General features: G+C 38.3%; 1 protein-coding gene across 1 annotated transcript in view; it reads right to left on the reverse strand.

The window, feature by feature from the left end:
- The window catches only part of LOC144638424 (scavenger receptor cysteine-rich domain superfamily protein-like), an 87,217-nt gene that overhangs the window by 32,516 nt on the left and 35,622 nt on the right, over positions 1–19,079 (reverse strand). The window contains exons 6-7 of the mRNA XM_078497625.1: positions 14,777–15,157; positions 12,269–12,595 (exon numbers count right to left, since the gene is read on the reverse strand). Coding sequence (XP_078353751.1) covers positions 12,269–12,595; positions 14,777–15,157 — 708 coding nt within the window. The remainder of the gene's footprint in view (positions 1–12,268; positions 12,596–14,776; positions 15,158–19,079) is intronic.

Below are 19,079 nucleotides of genomic sequence, written 5' to 3' on the forward strand. Positions count from 1 at the left end.
GATTTCCGGCGTCATAACGGCATGTTTTGTTTACTGAAAGATACACTCGACGTTTAGTTAGCTTAGTCGGCTTGGGAAACTATTTTAAAAATGAATGTTGTAATAGTTAATTAATAGTAATCTAGAATTAACCCACTCTCGATTGGAGTCTGTTCTGCATTCGCGCTACCTTTTCGCCGCGAAGGAATTTTGTAAAATTTCGCTAGTGGAAAGAGGTACTGTAAGAACAGTATCAATAACTCAAAAGGAGGAACTTCTTTGTAGCTCTGAATTAAGACGTATGATAAAATTTTAGAATAAGAAACTTTCGATATATGGTTTTCATATTGTTTTTGTCAATTTCCTTTTGTGGCAGATTTTTTTAAGAATCAGCTTTTCTTTCGTGTGATGACAGACACAGGACAGAACGAGAGGTGGATGAGAAAGATGCCGAAGATGAATAGGCACCGAAAAACGACAAGAACCGTCAAGGACTTATCTTTAGAGGGCGGGGAGTTTTGGCATACTGTATTTCGAGGACTGGACTGGACTAGTAAAACGCGGACTAGTAAAACGCGGACTTGTAAAACGCGGACTAGTATAACGCGGACTAGTAAAACGCGGACTTGTAAAACGCGGACTAGTAAAACGCGGACTCAGGTAAAACGCGGACTTGTAAAAGGAGGACTAGTAAAACGCGGACTAGTAAAACGCGGACTTGTAAAACGAGGACTAGTAAAACGCGGACTTGTAAAACGCGGACTTGTAAAACGAGGGCTTGTTAAGCACGGACTTGTAGAACGCGGACTTGTAAAACAAGCGCTTGTAAATCGGATAAAACTAAACGGTTTAGCGAGCGAAACAATTTGTGTTTGAAGCTCTTGTGTGTTTCTTCGACGGCATATTTCTAGCTTTTTTGAGCACTCTATGGTCTGTTTTAGCGTGGAGATGTTTTTGCAGTATAGCACATGTTCGTTCTGCAAACCCCTACTAAAACAACGGGATTGATGCTATGAGTTGTGTGCATATGTTTCTTTCTTTCCACTACTTGACGTCTGTTGAGTGCAGTCGTTTGTATTGCTCGCACGAGGTAGAACGGGGCCCGTCCAGAAATCAACAGTCAATCGTAAATAAAGGTGACGGGCCTACACGACTCCTACGTTCGTGACATTAGAATATTTGCCGTTAAATGTTTAAATTCGGTCTTTCGACCTTATTTGCTTCTGACTTCTTTCTGAGGGTACTGTTTTAATTTGGGGGCAGTATGTGGTAAATAAAGGTGACGGGCCTACACGACTCCTATGTTCGTGACATTAGAACATTTGCCGTTATATGTTCAAATTCGGTCTTTCGACCTTATTTGCTTCTGACTTCTTTCTGAGGTTACTGTTTTTTTGAGACACTATGTATTGAAGAGAGCCGTAAGATGATTGTGGCCAAGGAATTCGAAGTGTCTAGAGGCGTTTTACAAGTCCGCGTTTTACTAGTCCGCGTTTTACTAGTCCAGTCCAGTCTACAAGTTAAAGACACATCAAGACCACCCCACTGTGAATTGCCATAGCACAGACAAAATTATAGTCAATATCTTATGTGTTTTTAAGAGAATTACATAAGAACCAAGGCATGTCTTGTCTTGCCTTACATTGACATGCAATAATTTGGAAATACTAAGCTCGTAACAGTTTAAGACAGAATCCATCAGGAATTTGAGTAACATTAATTTTAGTTACGCAAAAATTGAGCACCAGAATAATTTAAATCCTTGTGTTCTTTCATACCTTGTTAAAGGCTTGACATGTGATAACACCAACATAACACCAACAACAGTTCTTTATCAGTGGGGATTGAAGAAAAAAATGGAAACATCATCACACAGTTGACCCCCATGCAAAAACACTCCAGGATGTCACGGGACTGTTTGGTGTCCGTCTGCCAATTTCTAACTTCAAATTCCAATGTTAAATTCACATTAAATTTTCAATATTTCTTAGCTGTCTAAATTTTACTAATTCTTTTAAAAAAACTATCACCTGCCAAACATCCCCAAAAATCACTCAAAAAATTACAAAATACCGCAATACATAGATACATGGGATGAGTGAAGTTTCCTTGGATTCCTTGAAACACCAACAAGATATTTCCGTTTAAGGTGGCTGATAATGGGTTTCAGTATTTCCCAGTCCTTATACTTTGGTTCAGGACTAAAAGCCTTCATCAATTGCTATTACAGTAATGGTATGAAACAAATGTTCAATCATTCATCAACAAGTTGTGATCATTTTCTTGACAATAGTAGTTCCCCGGTAAACAGTTGTAGTACTGTCCCATCAAAGTACAATGCCTGGAAAATACCGAAAAGCACACGACCTTCAGGTGAAACCGCACCTTACAGTATTACCAATACACTGCACTTTGCTAAGTCTTAAAACTTTACATTGTCTAGTCGTCTACTTCAATAGTTTATTTGTATTGTGTGAGATACATTTATAAATTGAAACCATCATGTCATTAAGTAATAATGCAATCTCGACAACGTTCTAGATATTATATTATGCACACTAATACAGCTCATGCAAGCCCTGTGACTTACACAAACACAGTCGGACTGAGTGCTACTTAAGTAACTGCTTCGTGGTTTCTGCTGTACTGAACCCTGCCTTTCAAGGCAAAGCGCGCCCGATTTTAAGCTTCTCAAGCTTCTCAATGTTCTTGTTCATATATGAACTGCGGATGGATATGAAAGTGATAAATGATCATCGCAGTGAATTTCCAATTTAAGCAATTGGAATAAAGAAGCCCTGAATTTTTTTGCAGGCTTCTTTATTCCAATTGCTTAAATTGGAAATTCACTGCGATGATCATTTATCACTTTCATATCCATCCGCAGTTCATATATGAATTATTTCATATACATTACGTATTACATCAATATAATTTTGTGTTGAAAATTTGTAAATAGAATAGAATAAGATATTTTTTAATTAACAGAACCGCAGCCTCGTCCCCAGTCGTCCCCGGCGAATTTGGATGTGACGTCACCCGTCAAGCTTGTCGGGAAAGTTCGCCTAGGACGCCTGGCAATAAACGGCAAATCCAATATGGCGGAGGCTGTCCAACGATTGAACTTCAGTCAACTTCTTGAAGAACTTAAAAACGCGTCAGAATTTGGCTGGGATTCCTTCATCCATGTCTGCCAGCAAACTCTTGAAGTAATTGGAGATTTTTTATTTAAGGTAGAAACATTAAATGTCGATTTTTATGCGCAACAAATTGTACCATCTAAAGAGCTTGAAGAATATGTTCCACTAACTGTAACTGGCGATGGGAGCTGTCTCTATCGATCGATTTCTCTGTTGGTGAACGGAGATAGAATAGTGGCCGTTCGTGGAAAGTCGTATGATGAGTATTTTTGCTTCTCGCTGACACAACAACAACAGCGGTGATAAGATAAAAGGCTCAAAGCTGATAATCCATCAGTACTTTCAACTGTGCTTTCGTGTGCTTTCTTTGTTCCTTTGCCTTCGCTTTTTTCGAATATTTTTCGCAGTTTTCTCCAAGGTAAGTGAAGTTGTAACTATTTATTCGAAGTATCAGTAGCAAAATATATGACTAAAGCTACTTATCAGAAAATTAGAAAGCTGTGTAGCTAGTGGTTTGTTTTCTGGGAAACAAACGCTGCAATTCGCCTAGGTGACGATACCGAGTTGTGATGTGTCAACTCAGCTGCTTAACAGATTCAACTTCTCTGCTGTGAACTTCAGACTTGTGAGACTCTATAACATATCAAATTCCCTTCGGCCACTAAGCATTGACAAGATTATGATTGTAAGGAAGCAAAAAACTGTTCCTAATGGACTGGTATCAAAATGTTTAGAATGGCTACATTTCAGTTTAAAAGTCGTATGTTACTGTTAGTTAATGTTATATTTATATTGTTACTATACAAACATTATCCAGAGTATCTTCTAGATATACAATGTATTCTATTTGGATTCATTAAAGACCTTTAGCCACTTAGCTTGGCACAATCAATCAAAAGGCTTTATTCTTCTCTTATGCTTTAGAAAGATGAGTTGGTACAAGCAGATCAGGTTTCATCAGCTGGCAATGTCATACATTTTCTATGGACAGACCTCAAATATCAAGAGAATATGAAAACATAATATAACACTTTCCACTGCCTCCAGCTTTCCCTGCCTCCTTCCCAAATCACCCCACCCTACCAAATGCACTCCCCTAAATTCCAATTACTACTAGTTTTAGTATATATTGCAAGAGTTGAATACATTTGAATACTTTTGTATACTGTACTGTGTTTATGTGTGTGTGTGTCAGTCAAGCTCAGTTTAATATCTCTGCAAGTAGGAGTTAAAAAGGTGGTAGTTTAAGGAATGGGATAAATAGTCAATGTACCCATGTGAGGAAAAATACAAATATTTTTGGGCTATCAAGAATGCAGAATGGGGCTCACAAATTAAAAAGAAGCTGGTCCAAAAGCCCCAGTAACCAGCTTTTCTGGAGCGGTTCAAACAATATTTAAACATTATATATTTTGATATTTTAATTTATTTGTAAATAAACATATAAACACAGTATAATCTTTTTTCTAATGAACAACTCAAATTCAGTTGACTACCATTCAATACAAATCTGTTTTGTAGGCCACCATAAAGGTGACCCACTCTTCAGTTAAACAGCATGTACACTAGTTTGTTACAGTCTACATCATTGTTTTGATCGCACTGTTAACCGTTACAAATCTGTTTTGTAGGCCACCATAAAGGTGACCCACTCTTCAGTTAAACAGCATGTACACTAGTTTGTTACAGTCTACATCATTGTTTTAATCGCACTGTTAACCGTTACAATTTAAATTTTACACTGTAGAGCACGTGCGCGTGCTCAGTTGTCATATCAGAGCTTGAAGAGCATCACTAATTGCTCGCGCTAAAATTAGTGTATGAAATTCTAAATTAAACCTTAAAATTAAACTTTAAAATAAATTTTCGCCTGTGCCTACACGTAGAAATAAGCTCGTTCCGCTTATTAAGAGTTGCCATATGTGGCCAACAAATTAGAAACAATTTCCCAGTAGTACACAGGTCACAACGTTTTAAAGTGTTCGTGTACGGTTTGGCCTTAGAGAGAACTTTCCAGGTAACATTAAAATCCTTGTCCTCCTCTTTGAGCTTCCATATGTATTTGCTTAGCTCAGTTAGTATATATATTGTGTTTATGTGTTTCTTTGCAAGTAAATGTCAGAGAGAATAGCAGAAGAATCATACTTTGTTAAACAAGCTGTGTCTACAATGATGCAGTATGTACCTTGTCTAAAGGGGAAAGCAGTGCACACGAAAATTGGCAGCAAAATATATAAACTTCAGCTGAAATGCTAACTCTGCAACTGAGGGAAATTGAAATAAATTTCCACACCTTTTGGGCTGACAAGAACTGTTGGCTATTTAGTGGTGCTACACAATGGAAATGTTATCAATTCACACTTGGAATCTGCAATAAGCATGACCAGCTGTAATTTTTATTTAATAAGCTCACTGTAAGCTCATTGAATTGACGAAAATGATTGAAGCATACTTGTTATATATTACCTGAACATGGCCCAGGATTTGGATTAACATCTCCTGCTAATGAAATGAGCCAGAGTATACAAGAAAAAGACAGGCTACAACAAGATCAAATAAAGTTTTGGTTTACGAGAGTTAGATTTTTTTTCTCCAAAAAGCGAAATAAAAATTTACAGGTAATCAATGACAAGCTTACATGCATCGGGGGATCAGCCCTCTTCTCTCAAGTAAGCTGAATTGTTTCTTTGTTTTCGCACATAAATTTGTAAATAACAAAGGTCGAAAATCCCGACCCTAGGTCTATAAACATTGAGATCGACGCCTTTTAGGTTTAAATAAAACTACCACAGTTACTAGTACCTGGCGAACGTAATTTGCTTACCACAAAGAACTTCTAGATACATGTAGACCCATGTATCACGAACGAAAACAATATAAATAACAGAATAATTTTCTTAACTCTAACGACCAATACCATTCTGCAAGGCAGGAAAAAACGGCATTACAGTTCGTCTCCGCCATCTAAAATAGTCCACAAATGTTCAAAAGGGATGCAGTTTTCTCATGAACCAGAAATATTTTCTTTTCCTCGCAGGAAAACGTATATTTTCGTCGAACTATATCTGGGACTTTTTCTCGCTAAACTGGGACTTTTTTGCCATTTTGTGCCAGGCCTCGCGCTATCGCGCTCGGTTCCAGTCCTCCTCCGCTCACTCGCATAGCGCGGTATGGCCTGGGGACGAGGCTGACAGAACCGTATAAAATCATTTATATCTCTAAACGGCAAAACCTTTAACTATCCAATAAAACTATAAAAACCTAGGCCTGCACTAGCCAAAATGTTCGATGCTTATGACAACTCGATTAACGGTACATTAATTAATACCCTATTAGTACTAAAACGGAAATATCAAACGATTAACGGGTATTATCTAAGAATGTTCGTAAGGATACTTCCCGCCTAAAATCGGCAGAAAAATATAAGAATATTCAACCTGTTTCGGAAAAACAATATTTTTTAGTTATAAAATAAATAGAGTGTACATACATTAAGTAAAACAGCATCCCATTTGTGACAACCTATAACGGCCAGTTACAAAACATTTACCAGTCTATAAAATCATTTTTCTGTGTTTTCGTACATGTCATGGCTGCTATACTGCAGAAGATTGGGCACGGGTTAAGTAAAGCGAGTTGTGTGATGTATCTCCTGGCCCCCTGGTGATAGAGACATGTAGTTGTTGGAGTACGTTCCCCCCACCGCCTGGGGGAACAATTGGTGTTGTGTTGTTTCCATTCTTCTGTGATAAACCCTTGAAATACTCTTCACTGGCCCGTGTCAGTGATGCTGGAGTTATGTTGGCCAGCTTTGCTGCCGCTCTTAAATCCCGTTCGACGGCTTCTTTCTTCCTTGTCGTGTCATGTGGCACTGAAATCGATGGCAGACGTCGGGAACCCTTCTCAAAGATAGTGCCAGTGTTTTGCCTCTTTTGCTCGGTAGCTTGAGTTGCCCCTGTACCCAGGTCAACATCGTTGGACTGATTGGCTTCTTCTTCGTAAAGATTGTTTACGGGAACACCTTTGTAAGCCCTGTTGCTGAAAACCGTCCCTGAGTCATGATTGGGATGGTGTTTGGGGCGTCTTAGTTTTCGGAAGAGCAGATAATTAATAGCAATGAATAGAAACACATTGAATAAAAGTAGCATATTAAAGAGATCCGGAGTATTGGAGATGTGTTGTCCTTTTGTTGTTGTGGATTTTTCTGAAAGAAAATAGTACGATTTTAATTAATTTCGCAACATTTAAACCCTCATATTTCGAATTAGCACTTAACTCGAACAAACGACGGGTTATTTAATTAGAGGTCTGTTTTTCTATATAAGCGCTGGAGACTTGTAACAGTTCTGTCATTGGCGTTTTTTCTGACATTTCACTGTAGATTTACTACCATTAGTTTTAAATCTTCAACGTGCCAATACAAACATATGATAATTCTACGTTATACCCCTTAAGCTAACAACAAGAGTTCTGGTTATGTTTTAAGTAAAATCCAACTGAAAAATTCACATACTTTTATATTATGCCAACACGAGACAGGGTTTACGTAAAATTCTTGTAATAGATTCGAGGGTAAAATACTTATATTCAGGGTTGCAAGGTCGACAGGGCCAACGTTTTGTGGGAAAGTACGGTTAAAGAAAAGTCATTCCAAATATGCTTCGTTGAGCTAGACAAAGACCGGAAAAATATATTCTAAATAATTTTCTTTGGACAACCTCGATTAATCGGTTATGGTAGCTTCGTTGTCATGGCAAGAAATATTGTTTGGGCACGGGCGACTCAGTCAAGGATTTATGGCTGTTAAATAATTCTTGATCAATTATTAAACATAAACTATATTGATGATTAAAATTCATAACACATGAAATACCCTTTTATGTCCTTAGCCAAGGTTTCACATCCGATGATCGGATGTATTTATTCATGTCGGTTGACGTAGGAGTTCCGTGGGAAGCTTATATCTTGAAGGCGTTCTAGTTAACAGTTTTTGATAGAGTTTGATTTTGCACGCTTAAAACTCTTGCAGGGAAGGCCAAAAAACAGTCAAAATTGACCACATTTGGTTTTTATTTATTTTCTCAGGAGATATTTACAACTGAGAAGAAAGACATACCTCTTTTGAAAGGTTATGGAACAGGCTTTCAGGAAAAAATGTTTTTGTCCAAAACAAACCATAATATTTTTGAATATATTAATTTAATTACCTTAAATTACAATAAAATGGCCAAAAATTTTGGATAAAAAGCAACAAGTTTCACAAATGTTTAAGGTTATAAGAAAAAGTTAAAAGCAAAAATGTTCCTTGTTATTTTGGCAACATATTCAGCAATTCTGGCTGAAAAAGAATGAAACAAGAATTTATTACAATTTATCTAAGCAAATTTTTAACCTAATTTACATAAATTAGCATAAATATTTAGGTCAAGTAGCGTCACAGAATTTCGAATATTTTGTTACTTCTGTTGTCCTAAAAACCCTTTTCCTCAAAATATTACGATCTCCTTATACTCAGAGATAAATTCAGACATCCATTCTAAGCAACAAGCAAGGATTTGTACGCAGAAAGCAAATATAAATAACATTTCATTGCATTTCAGACCATGTGCCCTCGTACGGTTCGTACCAAGTACACAACTCTCACCTTGATTTCGATCGATTCATCGCTTGTATTTCGCAGTTGACGATCAAGATCAATAGGCATCCCATTATTACTGCCTTCTTTCTCTAAAAACAAACTCAAAAGCTCTCTCTGCCCTGACAACCGCAATTGACGAAAGCTTCGCGTTTGACGCCATTTTGAATTGATTTTTGTCCGAATCGTGAAATACGTCGTGTAGGCCACATTCAAGTATATTAGCTCAAATTTGCGGGGGGATTGGGTAATTCTCTTGTCACGCATTCTACAAAATTTTGTAGCGATTGGACGAAGAATAAATTTTCACTGATTTTTTTCGTCATCGTTCCTGAAGGAACGATATTTAAAGGGGGTAACCCAGTTTTTTTATTACTAATTTCAGTATTTCTTAACTCCTTCCACAAAACATGAAAATGAGTCAAGTAACTCTTCTTTCCACTTCACGGCTCACGGCCCGCGGCCGACCTCAAGGACAAAGGCCTTTTTCTCAGTTAACGAAACAAGCTAAACTGTAAATGGCAACATTTCAAAAGATGCTGCCTTTCTCCTCCAGTGTCTTATAAGTAGGATAGCATGCAATATGGTACTATGATAACGTGGTAAATAGAGTAGTAATATAATTTAAGCGGTGATCATGAACCTTGAAAATATACCAGTAAACGAAAATCGTTACGTCAGCAATTTGAAATAAAAATAGAAAAATATGTACCCTGGGTACCAATGAGAGGATTTTTCTCGCGCGCTGCGGATTACTCAACGGCGGCCGAAGGCCGTCACCACGAGCGGCGTAGCCGTGAGAAAAACCTCTTCGCCAGAGCGGTTACCGTTCTCCTTGAATTTTGATCTTTTTTATCGTATTACATTTAAACCAATCACAGCGAGCATCTCCCACTGTGATCACATGCAAAGCACGTGAAGATATGTCAGATTTGGGTTAGGTACAAGGTGTCAAGTGGCAGTATATTTGTTGTTAGCATAACCACACTGACCGTCTATCGGTAATCGCGCAAACTGATTGGCTACACAGGTGCCGTCTATTTAACAATTAGACGGCTCGCTCTCGGTTTCTACCGGCTTTTGATAGTTGGCGAGGGGCGAAGCCAACTATCAAAAGCCGGTAGAAACCGAGTGCGAGCCGTCTAATTGTGTTAGCATAACCCACTGACCGATCTATTAAACTCAGAATATCGCTAGAATTGATTTATTGAAGGTTTTGATTGATAAAATTCAGCGAAGACTCCTAAGCGCGCGCTCCGAGAGCCTTCTACGGATCGTTAGCATAACCACACTGACCTACTATTGGTAATCGCGCAATCTGATTGGTTTAACAGGTGCCTACTATCGATCCGTAGAAGGCTCTCGGAGCGCGCGCTTAGTCTTCGCTGATTTTAATCAATCAAAACCTTCAATAAATCAACTCTAGCTATATTTTGAGTTTAATAGATCGGTCAGTGGGTTATGCTAACACAATTAGACGGCTCGCTCTCGGTTTCTACCGGCTTTTGATAGTTGACTCGGGGCTTCGCCCCTCGCCAACTATCAGCCGATAGAAACCTCGAGCTCGCCGTCTAATTGCTAAATAGTAGGCAGCTGTGTAGCCAATCAGATTGCGCGATTACCAATAGTAGGTCAGTGTGATTATGCTAATGATCGGTAGATGGCAACTGGATTTCGACAACGATTGTCGAAATCCAGTTGGCAATACCGCCAAACCATCTGTGTGGCGAATAAAAATACAAATTCCATCGGTTTGCTCGGCGCCTAATTAAGTTGTATCCACCGTCGGACGATTTGAGAACTTTTGTTATGGCTTCATCCCAGATCTATCTCAAGCCTTTTAGAACGTGAGGAACAACGTCAACCGCAAAATCCTCCATCTAGGCGACCCTCGGCGGCACTTACACACAAACACTTCAAAACATTTCACAGTCTTCACAGGCATCTTTCACGCAGTGTTCTCTATTATTGAAAAACCAATCTCAGTGTCGGTTAGATAAGAAAACCCTTGGGAGGTCGTTAGAGGCCAATCAGCTTTCTAGTTCAGATTCTGAACTAGATCGATTTAAACAGGCTTGTTATTGGTCCAGCGCTATCAAAAAAATAGCGCTCTATTCCAGAGGTTCTCGCGCGGGTGACAATAGAGACATGACCGGAATGGGCGCAAGAAAAACCTTCTGGCGTCCAGAGCAAAAAATATGTAACATAATAATAAAACTTTCGTGGCTGGTCTGACACGCATGTTTCGTCTCCACCAAGAGACTCATCAGAGACCTTTCGGTGAAAGCTAACTCGTCGAACATCGCGTTCGAAGTCCCGCTAGCGTCGAAATGATGGTGCAATCTGGCCTTGCATCGCGTAAGCATTCCCAATTGCGTAACGTGTAAATTGTTAAATACTTTCGTGGCTGGTCTGACACGCATGTTTCGTCTCCGCCAAGAGACTCATCAGAGACCTTTCGGTGAAAGCTAACTCGTCGAACATCGCGTTCGAAGTCCCGCTAGCGTCGAAATGATGGTGCAATCTGGCCTTACATCGCGTAAGCATTCCCAATTGCGTAACGTGTAAATTGTTAAATACTTTCGTGGCTGGTCTGACACGCATGTTTCGTCTCCGCCAAGAGACTCATCAGAGACCTTTCGGTGAAAGCTAACTCGTCGAACATCGCGTTCGAAGTCCCGCTAGCGTCGAAATGATGGTGCAATCTGGCCTTACATCGCGTAAGCATTCCCAATTGCGTTACGTGTAAATTGTTAAATACTTTCGTGGCTGGTCTAATAAATAATAAAAATAATAATAATAAAAATAGATAAAAACAGAAAGAACAGGTCTACATTTCATCTTTTTTATTCATTCCTAGAGGTTCAAAGGTTCGAAAATGTGGCCTCAATCGACGACGTATAGTTCTCTTGTTTTTCGTACACTGTCACGATTAGAGTGAATCAATTCGAGTGGAATGAGTGTAATATCTTTAGCAGTATGGTCAATAGCAAGGAAATGTTCTGAGACTCGGTGGGCTTGGAGATGTTAGCTGTGTTGTCAACTGGTACGCGATTTACATTAAAACGATCATTTAGTCGCCGTTTATTTTCCCCGATGTAATATTGTTTGTCAACGATCGCAATGTACTCTGTACGTCTAAATTCACCCAGAGTCATTACTTGTAATACACTGGAGAAGAAAGGCAGTACCTTTTGAAATATTGTCATTGATATTATATTCCTTTACTGTTAAATCAGCTTTGCCTTTTTGTTAACTGTAAAGCCCAGTTGCCTGCCCAGTCTAATATTATACTCTACAATAAAAATGGGTGTTAGTAGTATACATTGTTAAATTAGAAGCCCGGGTTCTGCCTTCCGCTGCCTTCCGTATGCCTTCCCTTTCCTTTGTTATTAAAATCTAAATCTAAATAACAAGGTAAAGGAAAGGCATACGGAAGGCAGGGGAAGGCAGAACCCGGCCGGGCTTCTAATTTAACATTATATACAACTGGTGTTAAATCAATTATTCTTGCCTGATTGATATGGTAATTTACACAGGACTGTTGGTTGAGAGCCCCAATCATTCGGAAAGCCCGCGACATCTTTTGAACATTCGCCGAAATTGGACTCATTACCCAGACATCTCACGTTCATAAACCACACCGGCCCAGTACCGACACCAAACTGAGTACTATAGGCAGATGAAATAGCTCCAGGATATCCCAACTGACGGCATACCACGTGAGCAGCATTCATGTCCAGTTCTGAGTATAAGCTTACTGTGCCCCAGACTCCTGCGAAAAATACTTCCACTCGTCCAGCATTGCTGATAGGTGCTCCAGCCAGCCTTACGTCAAAATCTTAAAAAAAGGAAATTCATTTACATAAATTTGATTTCATGAGTCTTACTGAATCAGTTAAATGAATAACATGAACAGACAATTTTAAACGTGAATCTTAAATGTGTATCAATCTGTCATAAAGAAAAGCATTCTAAAGTTTCTTGGTTTTAGGCCATCGTAACTTGATTAAAAATATTAAACAAACAGCGGTAATAAACATTATGAAAATTCGCATTTTACTAACTTGACGTTTCGTATGCTAAGCTAAATATATTTTCAAAAGTATGAGCGTTACAAATTTTAGGCAACTATTGATATATAATATAAATAACAATATATAAATAAAATTTGTAACGGTCATACTTTTGAAAATGTATGTACCTTAGCATACGAAACGTCAAGTTAGTAAAATGCGAATTTTCAAAATGTTTATCTCCGCTGTTTGTTTCATATTTTTTAAAAAAACATTCTACACCATAAACAACAGGACTTAAGTTACGAATTTTTTTCCTGCAGGATAGGGAAACTCAACATTTCTTTGGCGAAGTAAAGGCCAGATAGGATGAAGTGACTGTGTTCTGAACTGCATAAGATCTCCGCGGCGATTTTAGTCTATTTAGCAGCAGTTCTCCTCGGTCCACAGTATAACTACAAACGGAAATGATTCTTAAAGGACACCTGCGCCCATGATGTGTCACAAAAATGTCAATGTTTTGCTTTGCTTTTTTGTTAACTTCTTAGACGTCATCAAAGATCAAATCAGTTAATGCGCTTGTTAATATACAGGTTTATATTCGAGTGCGTTTTTCTTACCAACATTAAATTATGAAATGAAAAAAAGAATGCATGTGTAACTACATAACTTAACACAAACACGACAGAGGTTTTGGGAGAATTCGAAAGTTTGCGTAAACCCGAGCCTGAAATACTGGTTTAAATTACGCTTCAAATTGTATCAAACTCTCTCAACTGTTTGCAGAAGGTATTGGCCTTAATATACTAGGGGCGTTATCTCCAGATTTCCATTATTTGATCTAAAACGGTAATGCAACCAATCAAAGCGTGAGTATTGAATACAGTTTTGTAATTAGTATTGCATTACTCCATAGAAAACCAAAAATGTTTGGCTCTTTACATTCACTAAAAGGCGTTAGTTTAGGTTTCTGAAAAAATTACTTGATGGGCGAGAAAGTTTAAATCACAATTACAATTGATTGAGGGTAACTGAATTCCTGGAGATCTATTCAACCATTTCAATATTAAATGAATGATTAACCGGGAGGTAGCATGGTCCTTCTCAAACACATTAATGATTCATCAAAGGAAATCATAACCTTGAAGGAGGTTTGAAAACCCAATCTTAATTAGCATAGATTTTTAGGATTTTATTTTTCCGTTTACTCCGTTGTTTTACTTTCGATTGAGAAGATATATCAAACACTCAAGACAGTGTTTCATCGGCTATAGCTATCCAAACACCACGAATTTCGTCAAAAAAACTTCGCTGCGCGTTTTATTTTCAACTCTCTTCTCGGTGCTTAGATATCCCGATAAAACGGGTTTGATATATTTCATAAAATGCTGTTCGTTGAATACCACACCTTTCGCAAGAAAACTTCACGCGACATCAGGCCCTCTGGCCTTGCCATGTTGTTTCTGTGTATATTACAGATATAATTTTGAAAGAAAACGGAAGACTGTATATTTGGGTATTGTTCACGAATCGCACTCGAGGTCGTTCGATTTCCTATACGAATCACCTAGTCAAATATGCAGGTACTGGCTTAACATCGCACTGACTGCCTTTCAAATGCGCTTGATAGCTGTGTTTTTTTGAGCAAAATAGCTGTTATAACATCAAGAGCTTAACGTTCTTTAGTTTTTCAATTTTTTTTGTCATGAAACTAATTTCTTTTTTTATGCCATTCAACTGGTTTGACCTTATTTCATTCAGGGAACAAAGTAAATATTAAATTTAATTAAAGCAAGAGATGACGTAATGAGGGAAATTTTGGCATACTACGACAGCTCACGCAGGCTGCGTGACTCAAGCAAACCACGGGCCTGTGTGCTACTCAACCGACTGCTATACCAGAGGTTTTTGCTGCACCACACCTGGCGTTTTAAGCCAAAAATATGATAAAACATTAACCGCCTGGTTTAATACTTCTTCAAGCTTCTTGTTTAATCAAAACCTACCTTTAGACGCGGTATAATTTGCCTCCTTGCACAGCACAGCAGCTGCAAAGGCTGGTTTTTGATAAAAAATGTATGGCCAGTATGTACCATGGCTTGTGCTATTGTCCCATGTTGCCACTGCACAATCTGAAATTTTTGTTTCGTTTCCACTGCATTGTATCCTCCAAATCCACAATGGTCCTTTCACTTGTCCATATGCTGGCCTTTTAAAAATCTTATCAGCACCAGAATAACCCAGCTGACGGCATACCACGTGACCAGCATTAATGTCATATAAAGGAGAATCAAGACCTAATACACCGCCCCAGACTCCGTGGTACATCACCTCGATCGTACCCGCGAAAGGAAGGCTGGATCCACCACTTAAACGAACAGGGAAATCTGCAAGGCAAAATAATGACAGACTTGTTAACTATACACAAAGTGTGACCGAGGATTGAAACTCGGGTAGTCCAGTCCCTGAACTCCCTCCTCCGTGCCGCCTTTATAGGGGTTGAACCCAGGCGTGAGAAGAGAGAGTCCAGGATAACTTGAACTCTGAACGAACCAATTAGGAACGAAGAGTGTGGCGTTAGGTGCTTGGAACTCGCGTGCTAGGGTTAAAATTGCTCGCTCTAATGACCAATTCAACTACGCGACCAATTCAAGCGCGCGAATAAATGCAAGAAAAATCTTTGCTAAATTGCATCCAAAACCAATTATTTTTTCTTATTAATTGAATTCAATTACATACACTTACAATTACTACAACATACACTGACTTACAATTCCATACATTTACCGTTTACTTACATAAGTACTATATCTACTTACTCATTTACATACTTACACTTGCACTACTCTTACATGGATACTAAAAGAAAAAAACGTTGAAAACAAAAAACAGAAAAGAATAGTACTTTCAAGCTTATCCGAGATCAATGTTCTTCATATATATTTACAGAAAAACGAACGCTCACGACAGGTTGCCACTTTTTGCTATGTATGTTTTTCTATGCGTTGTTTCTAGTCGCTATGTTCCATTCTATCTTTCTATCAAGTTAAGCTAATTTTTTAAGTAAATAAGTAAAGGTTTACATTTGTTTAGACGACTCTGACATATTACTTGCTTTCCAATAATAATAATAATATGAATTTGAAGAAGAAAATGTGGTCTTGTATATGTCAGACCAAATCGGATATCAAGGGCTCTAAGTTTACACTTCACTTACGCTATTTAACCAAAAAACAACAGACATTCATAAATCTTTACTAATACTGCAGTAGCAAAATAGATGCTCGAGGGATTCCTTAACGACATCGCAAAAAGAACACTATAGGGGAATCAGCTAATTTCATCAAACCAACGATTAATTATTGCTATCAGAAGCATGTGCTTCTGTTGGTATAAACAATTCGATTGAGTAGTTTATATTGAAAGGTTCTCGTTTTAGTGTTAAGTGCATCCTCAGAGACCCAGGGGCAGTTAGTGGGGCGAAACGAAGGAAAACCGGGCAGAAATCGTAGCGACGAAAGTTTTCAAGCACGGCACGAAGTGCCCCTGGGCAACGTGTCTCTCCAGACCATTTCCAAACGGCACTCCGAATGCTGGCTCCCGATTGGGCAGAAAAAAACTTTGTATTATTCTGCCCAATCGGCGAGCAGTAACTTGGGAATCACTTTCGTGTGTTCTTACACGCCGTCTACTGTGTCCGCCATACTTGTATCGTTCGTTCGCCAAAGCTCTGCATGCGAGGGAAATTTCTATTTAGCTTACATCGGATAGCCCAAAAAAATCAGGGAATCTTTTACGATGTCAGAGAGAAAAATATATTTCAAGATCGACGGGAAAATTTTCGTTTGGACTGATCAGAGGTATCGTAAATACTGGCTTGTTTATCGATCGCCCGCTCGATTGAGCTTGTAGGTTTCAAATATTTATTTCCTTATCTGAGCTTCTTATTTTGATAGTATCGCTATTTAAGGCTTGTACATTTGGATTCTAGCCTTTCCTTACAATTTTCTCGGCTAACTGAAACTTTCCCGTATTTCCTGGACCAGACAAGTATGCCAAACAACCGCCAATGCATCACACCGTGAGAGGTATTTTCCCGGGGGTATTTTAATGTTCTTGTACGGGCGAAGCCATAACATTTTTCTGAATTGTCAAAAGTTTAAATATTTTTCCATGTATTTTATTTTTTCCACGATCTTAAACCTGAGCAGAAATTGATTAGTGAAAATGTTGTTGGGAAGGATATATTTGCTGCATTAGCTATCGAATAATAATAAAATAATTATTTTTGCTGAAAGATTGACTTTTTAGATTTGCCTAGCCTGTGTTGCAGACGAACAAAACCCGGTTATAATTTGCCTAGCGATTATAGAATTAGAGTTATGTATGTCGAGGGTTTCTCCTTTGAGTTCGATTGTTAAGATCAGGTTAATTACTTTTAAATTCAGGCAGAATGCTAGTTGCTGTTGTCTGTGACAAAGTTCACCCTGTAGTCCAATTTAGTTCAATTTAGATTACTTGTGTACCAAGCAAAGATACAGATAAAACTTTGCTGTTATGTAGCTTGTACACTTCATTGTGCAAGGTGACAAGAAGATAAACCCAGCCTACTGTCAAGCCAAAAATACAAGCAACATAGGTACATATGCCTGCTGTGTAGTCTTGAAATAATAATAATCGATATTTTAACAGGGTGACCCCTTCAGTCGCAGGACTGGTATCAACGGGGGCCCTGTGTAAAAAAAAAATAAATTAAAAATAAAAGAGAGTATGTATAAAGAAATACAAAGAAATATACAAGCCACTGGTAATTTGCATCAGTTTGTAATACAAAATATTATTACACTGACTGTTGTCTTTATTTCAATACCAGTAACATCTAATTTCATTTATTTATCCAGCAGGGAAAAGGGAAGGTGCTAGTTGTTACATTTTCTTGGGGTCAGTCCAGGGTGGGTAATTGAGACTTCAAGTTATGGGGATGATCGTATGGAGTCAAAACTTAAAACCCCTAAAAATCCTAAGGACTTCAACAAAGCCCAAAGAATCCTTGAACCAAAAATGAACCCCAGAAATTTCACATGCCAAATTGTATTTCCAGGAACAGGGAATGCACTTTGCAGACTATCTATATACCCAGTTTAATACCATATGCAACGTTAAGCAACACCTTTGTTATTTATTAACTCAGCGATAAAAAGAATCAGATGTCTACAAGGAGGAGGAGGCAGCGTGGCCGAGTGGTTAGAGCGCCGGACTTGAAATCTGGAGGACCCGGGTTCAAGTCCCGTTCTGACCACCTATCTGGATTTGTTCTCGGTCGTCCCGAGTTCAAATCCTCGGTCATGCTTGTAAATAGCCAACTGGTCTGCCAGTTGGGATTTTTAACCATGTTATGCTTATTTAATATATTATATTTGTTCAGTATTTGTTACATATACACGGCCCCACAAGCTTCTAGCTTTAAACACAAACTGTGTATAAATAAAGTTGCTTTACCTTTTTTTTACAAATCTAAATATCTGTAACAGATTTTAAAATAAGCAGAAAACTGTACAAATCAGTTTTCATGGGAACTTTATCGCACAAAGCACACTACCCAGGTGGTGCTGAGAAGAAGCCTGTGAAAGGAATGGTGTCAATGTACCACAACAGCACTTCACCCTCTATTCAAAAGCATGTGTTGCTATCACTCAAGGGTCCTGATTGGTAAAGCCAGAATTATAATTGCAACAAATCCTCCTAGGTGTGATCATAAGGGATTGCTTCATAGCATCAACTATGAGTCTCCCTGTGATTAAATCATATCTGCAAGAATTGGGAGAGGGAGGTAGAGATGTTCATTCATCTGAGGCACTTTTATTATTTCATGATAAAGGATACAACTTCAGCAAAGTGAACCTGAAATGTTTCAGTATTTTAAGTCCACCTCTTGTAGACAAAAACAAATACTTGCTTTCTTTGAAGATACTAGGAAGTCTTTCAGAACAAAAAAAATATGTTGTGAATTCTGTGCAAAAGAATGTAACTGTGGACAAAAGTGCCCACAGAACTTGGGGAGTATGATTTCAATGTTGTCCCTCAGAAATGTAAAACAGGGTGAAAGAAAAGCACTAAGTTTTACTAAAGGAGTTTCAAGAAAGTATGTACAAGGAAGTGCTGAAATCAAGTCAAGATTGTTTGCGAAGCAACCGAGTTACATGCGACCGAGTTACATGACAGTTTCAATAAATAGTCGAACAAACTCTTCCTAATAATAATTGTTGAACAAACTCCTGTCTTAAGTGTTCAACATGCTATCAAAGTATA

Source organism: Oculina patagonica, chromosome 2 (genome assembly GCF_052425735.1).
Source record: "Oculina patagonica isolate OP01 chromosome 2, crgOcupat, whole genome shotgun sequence".
Lineage (NCBI taxonomy): Eukaryota > Metazoa > Cnidaria > Anthozoa > Scleractinia > Oculinidae > Oculina > Oculina patagonica.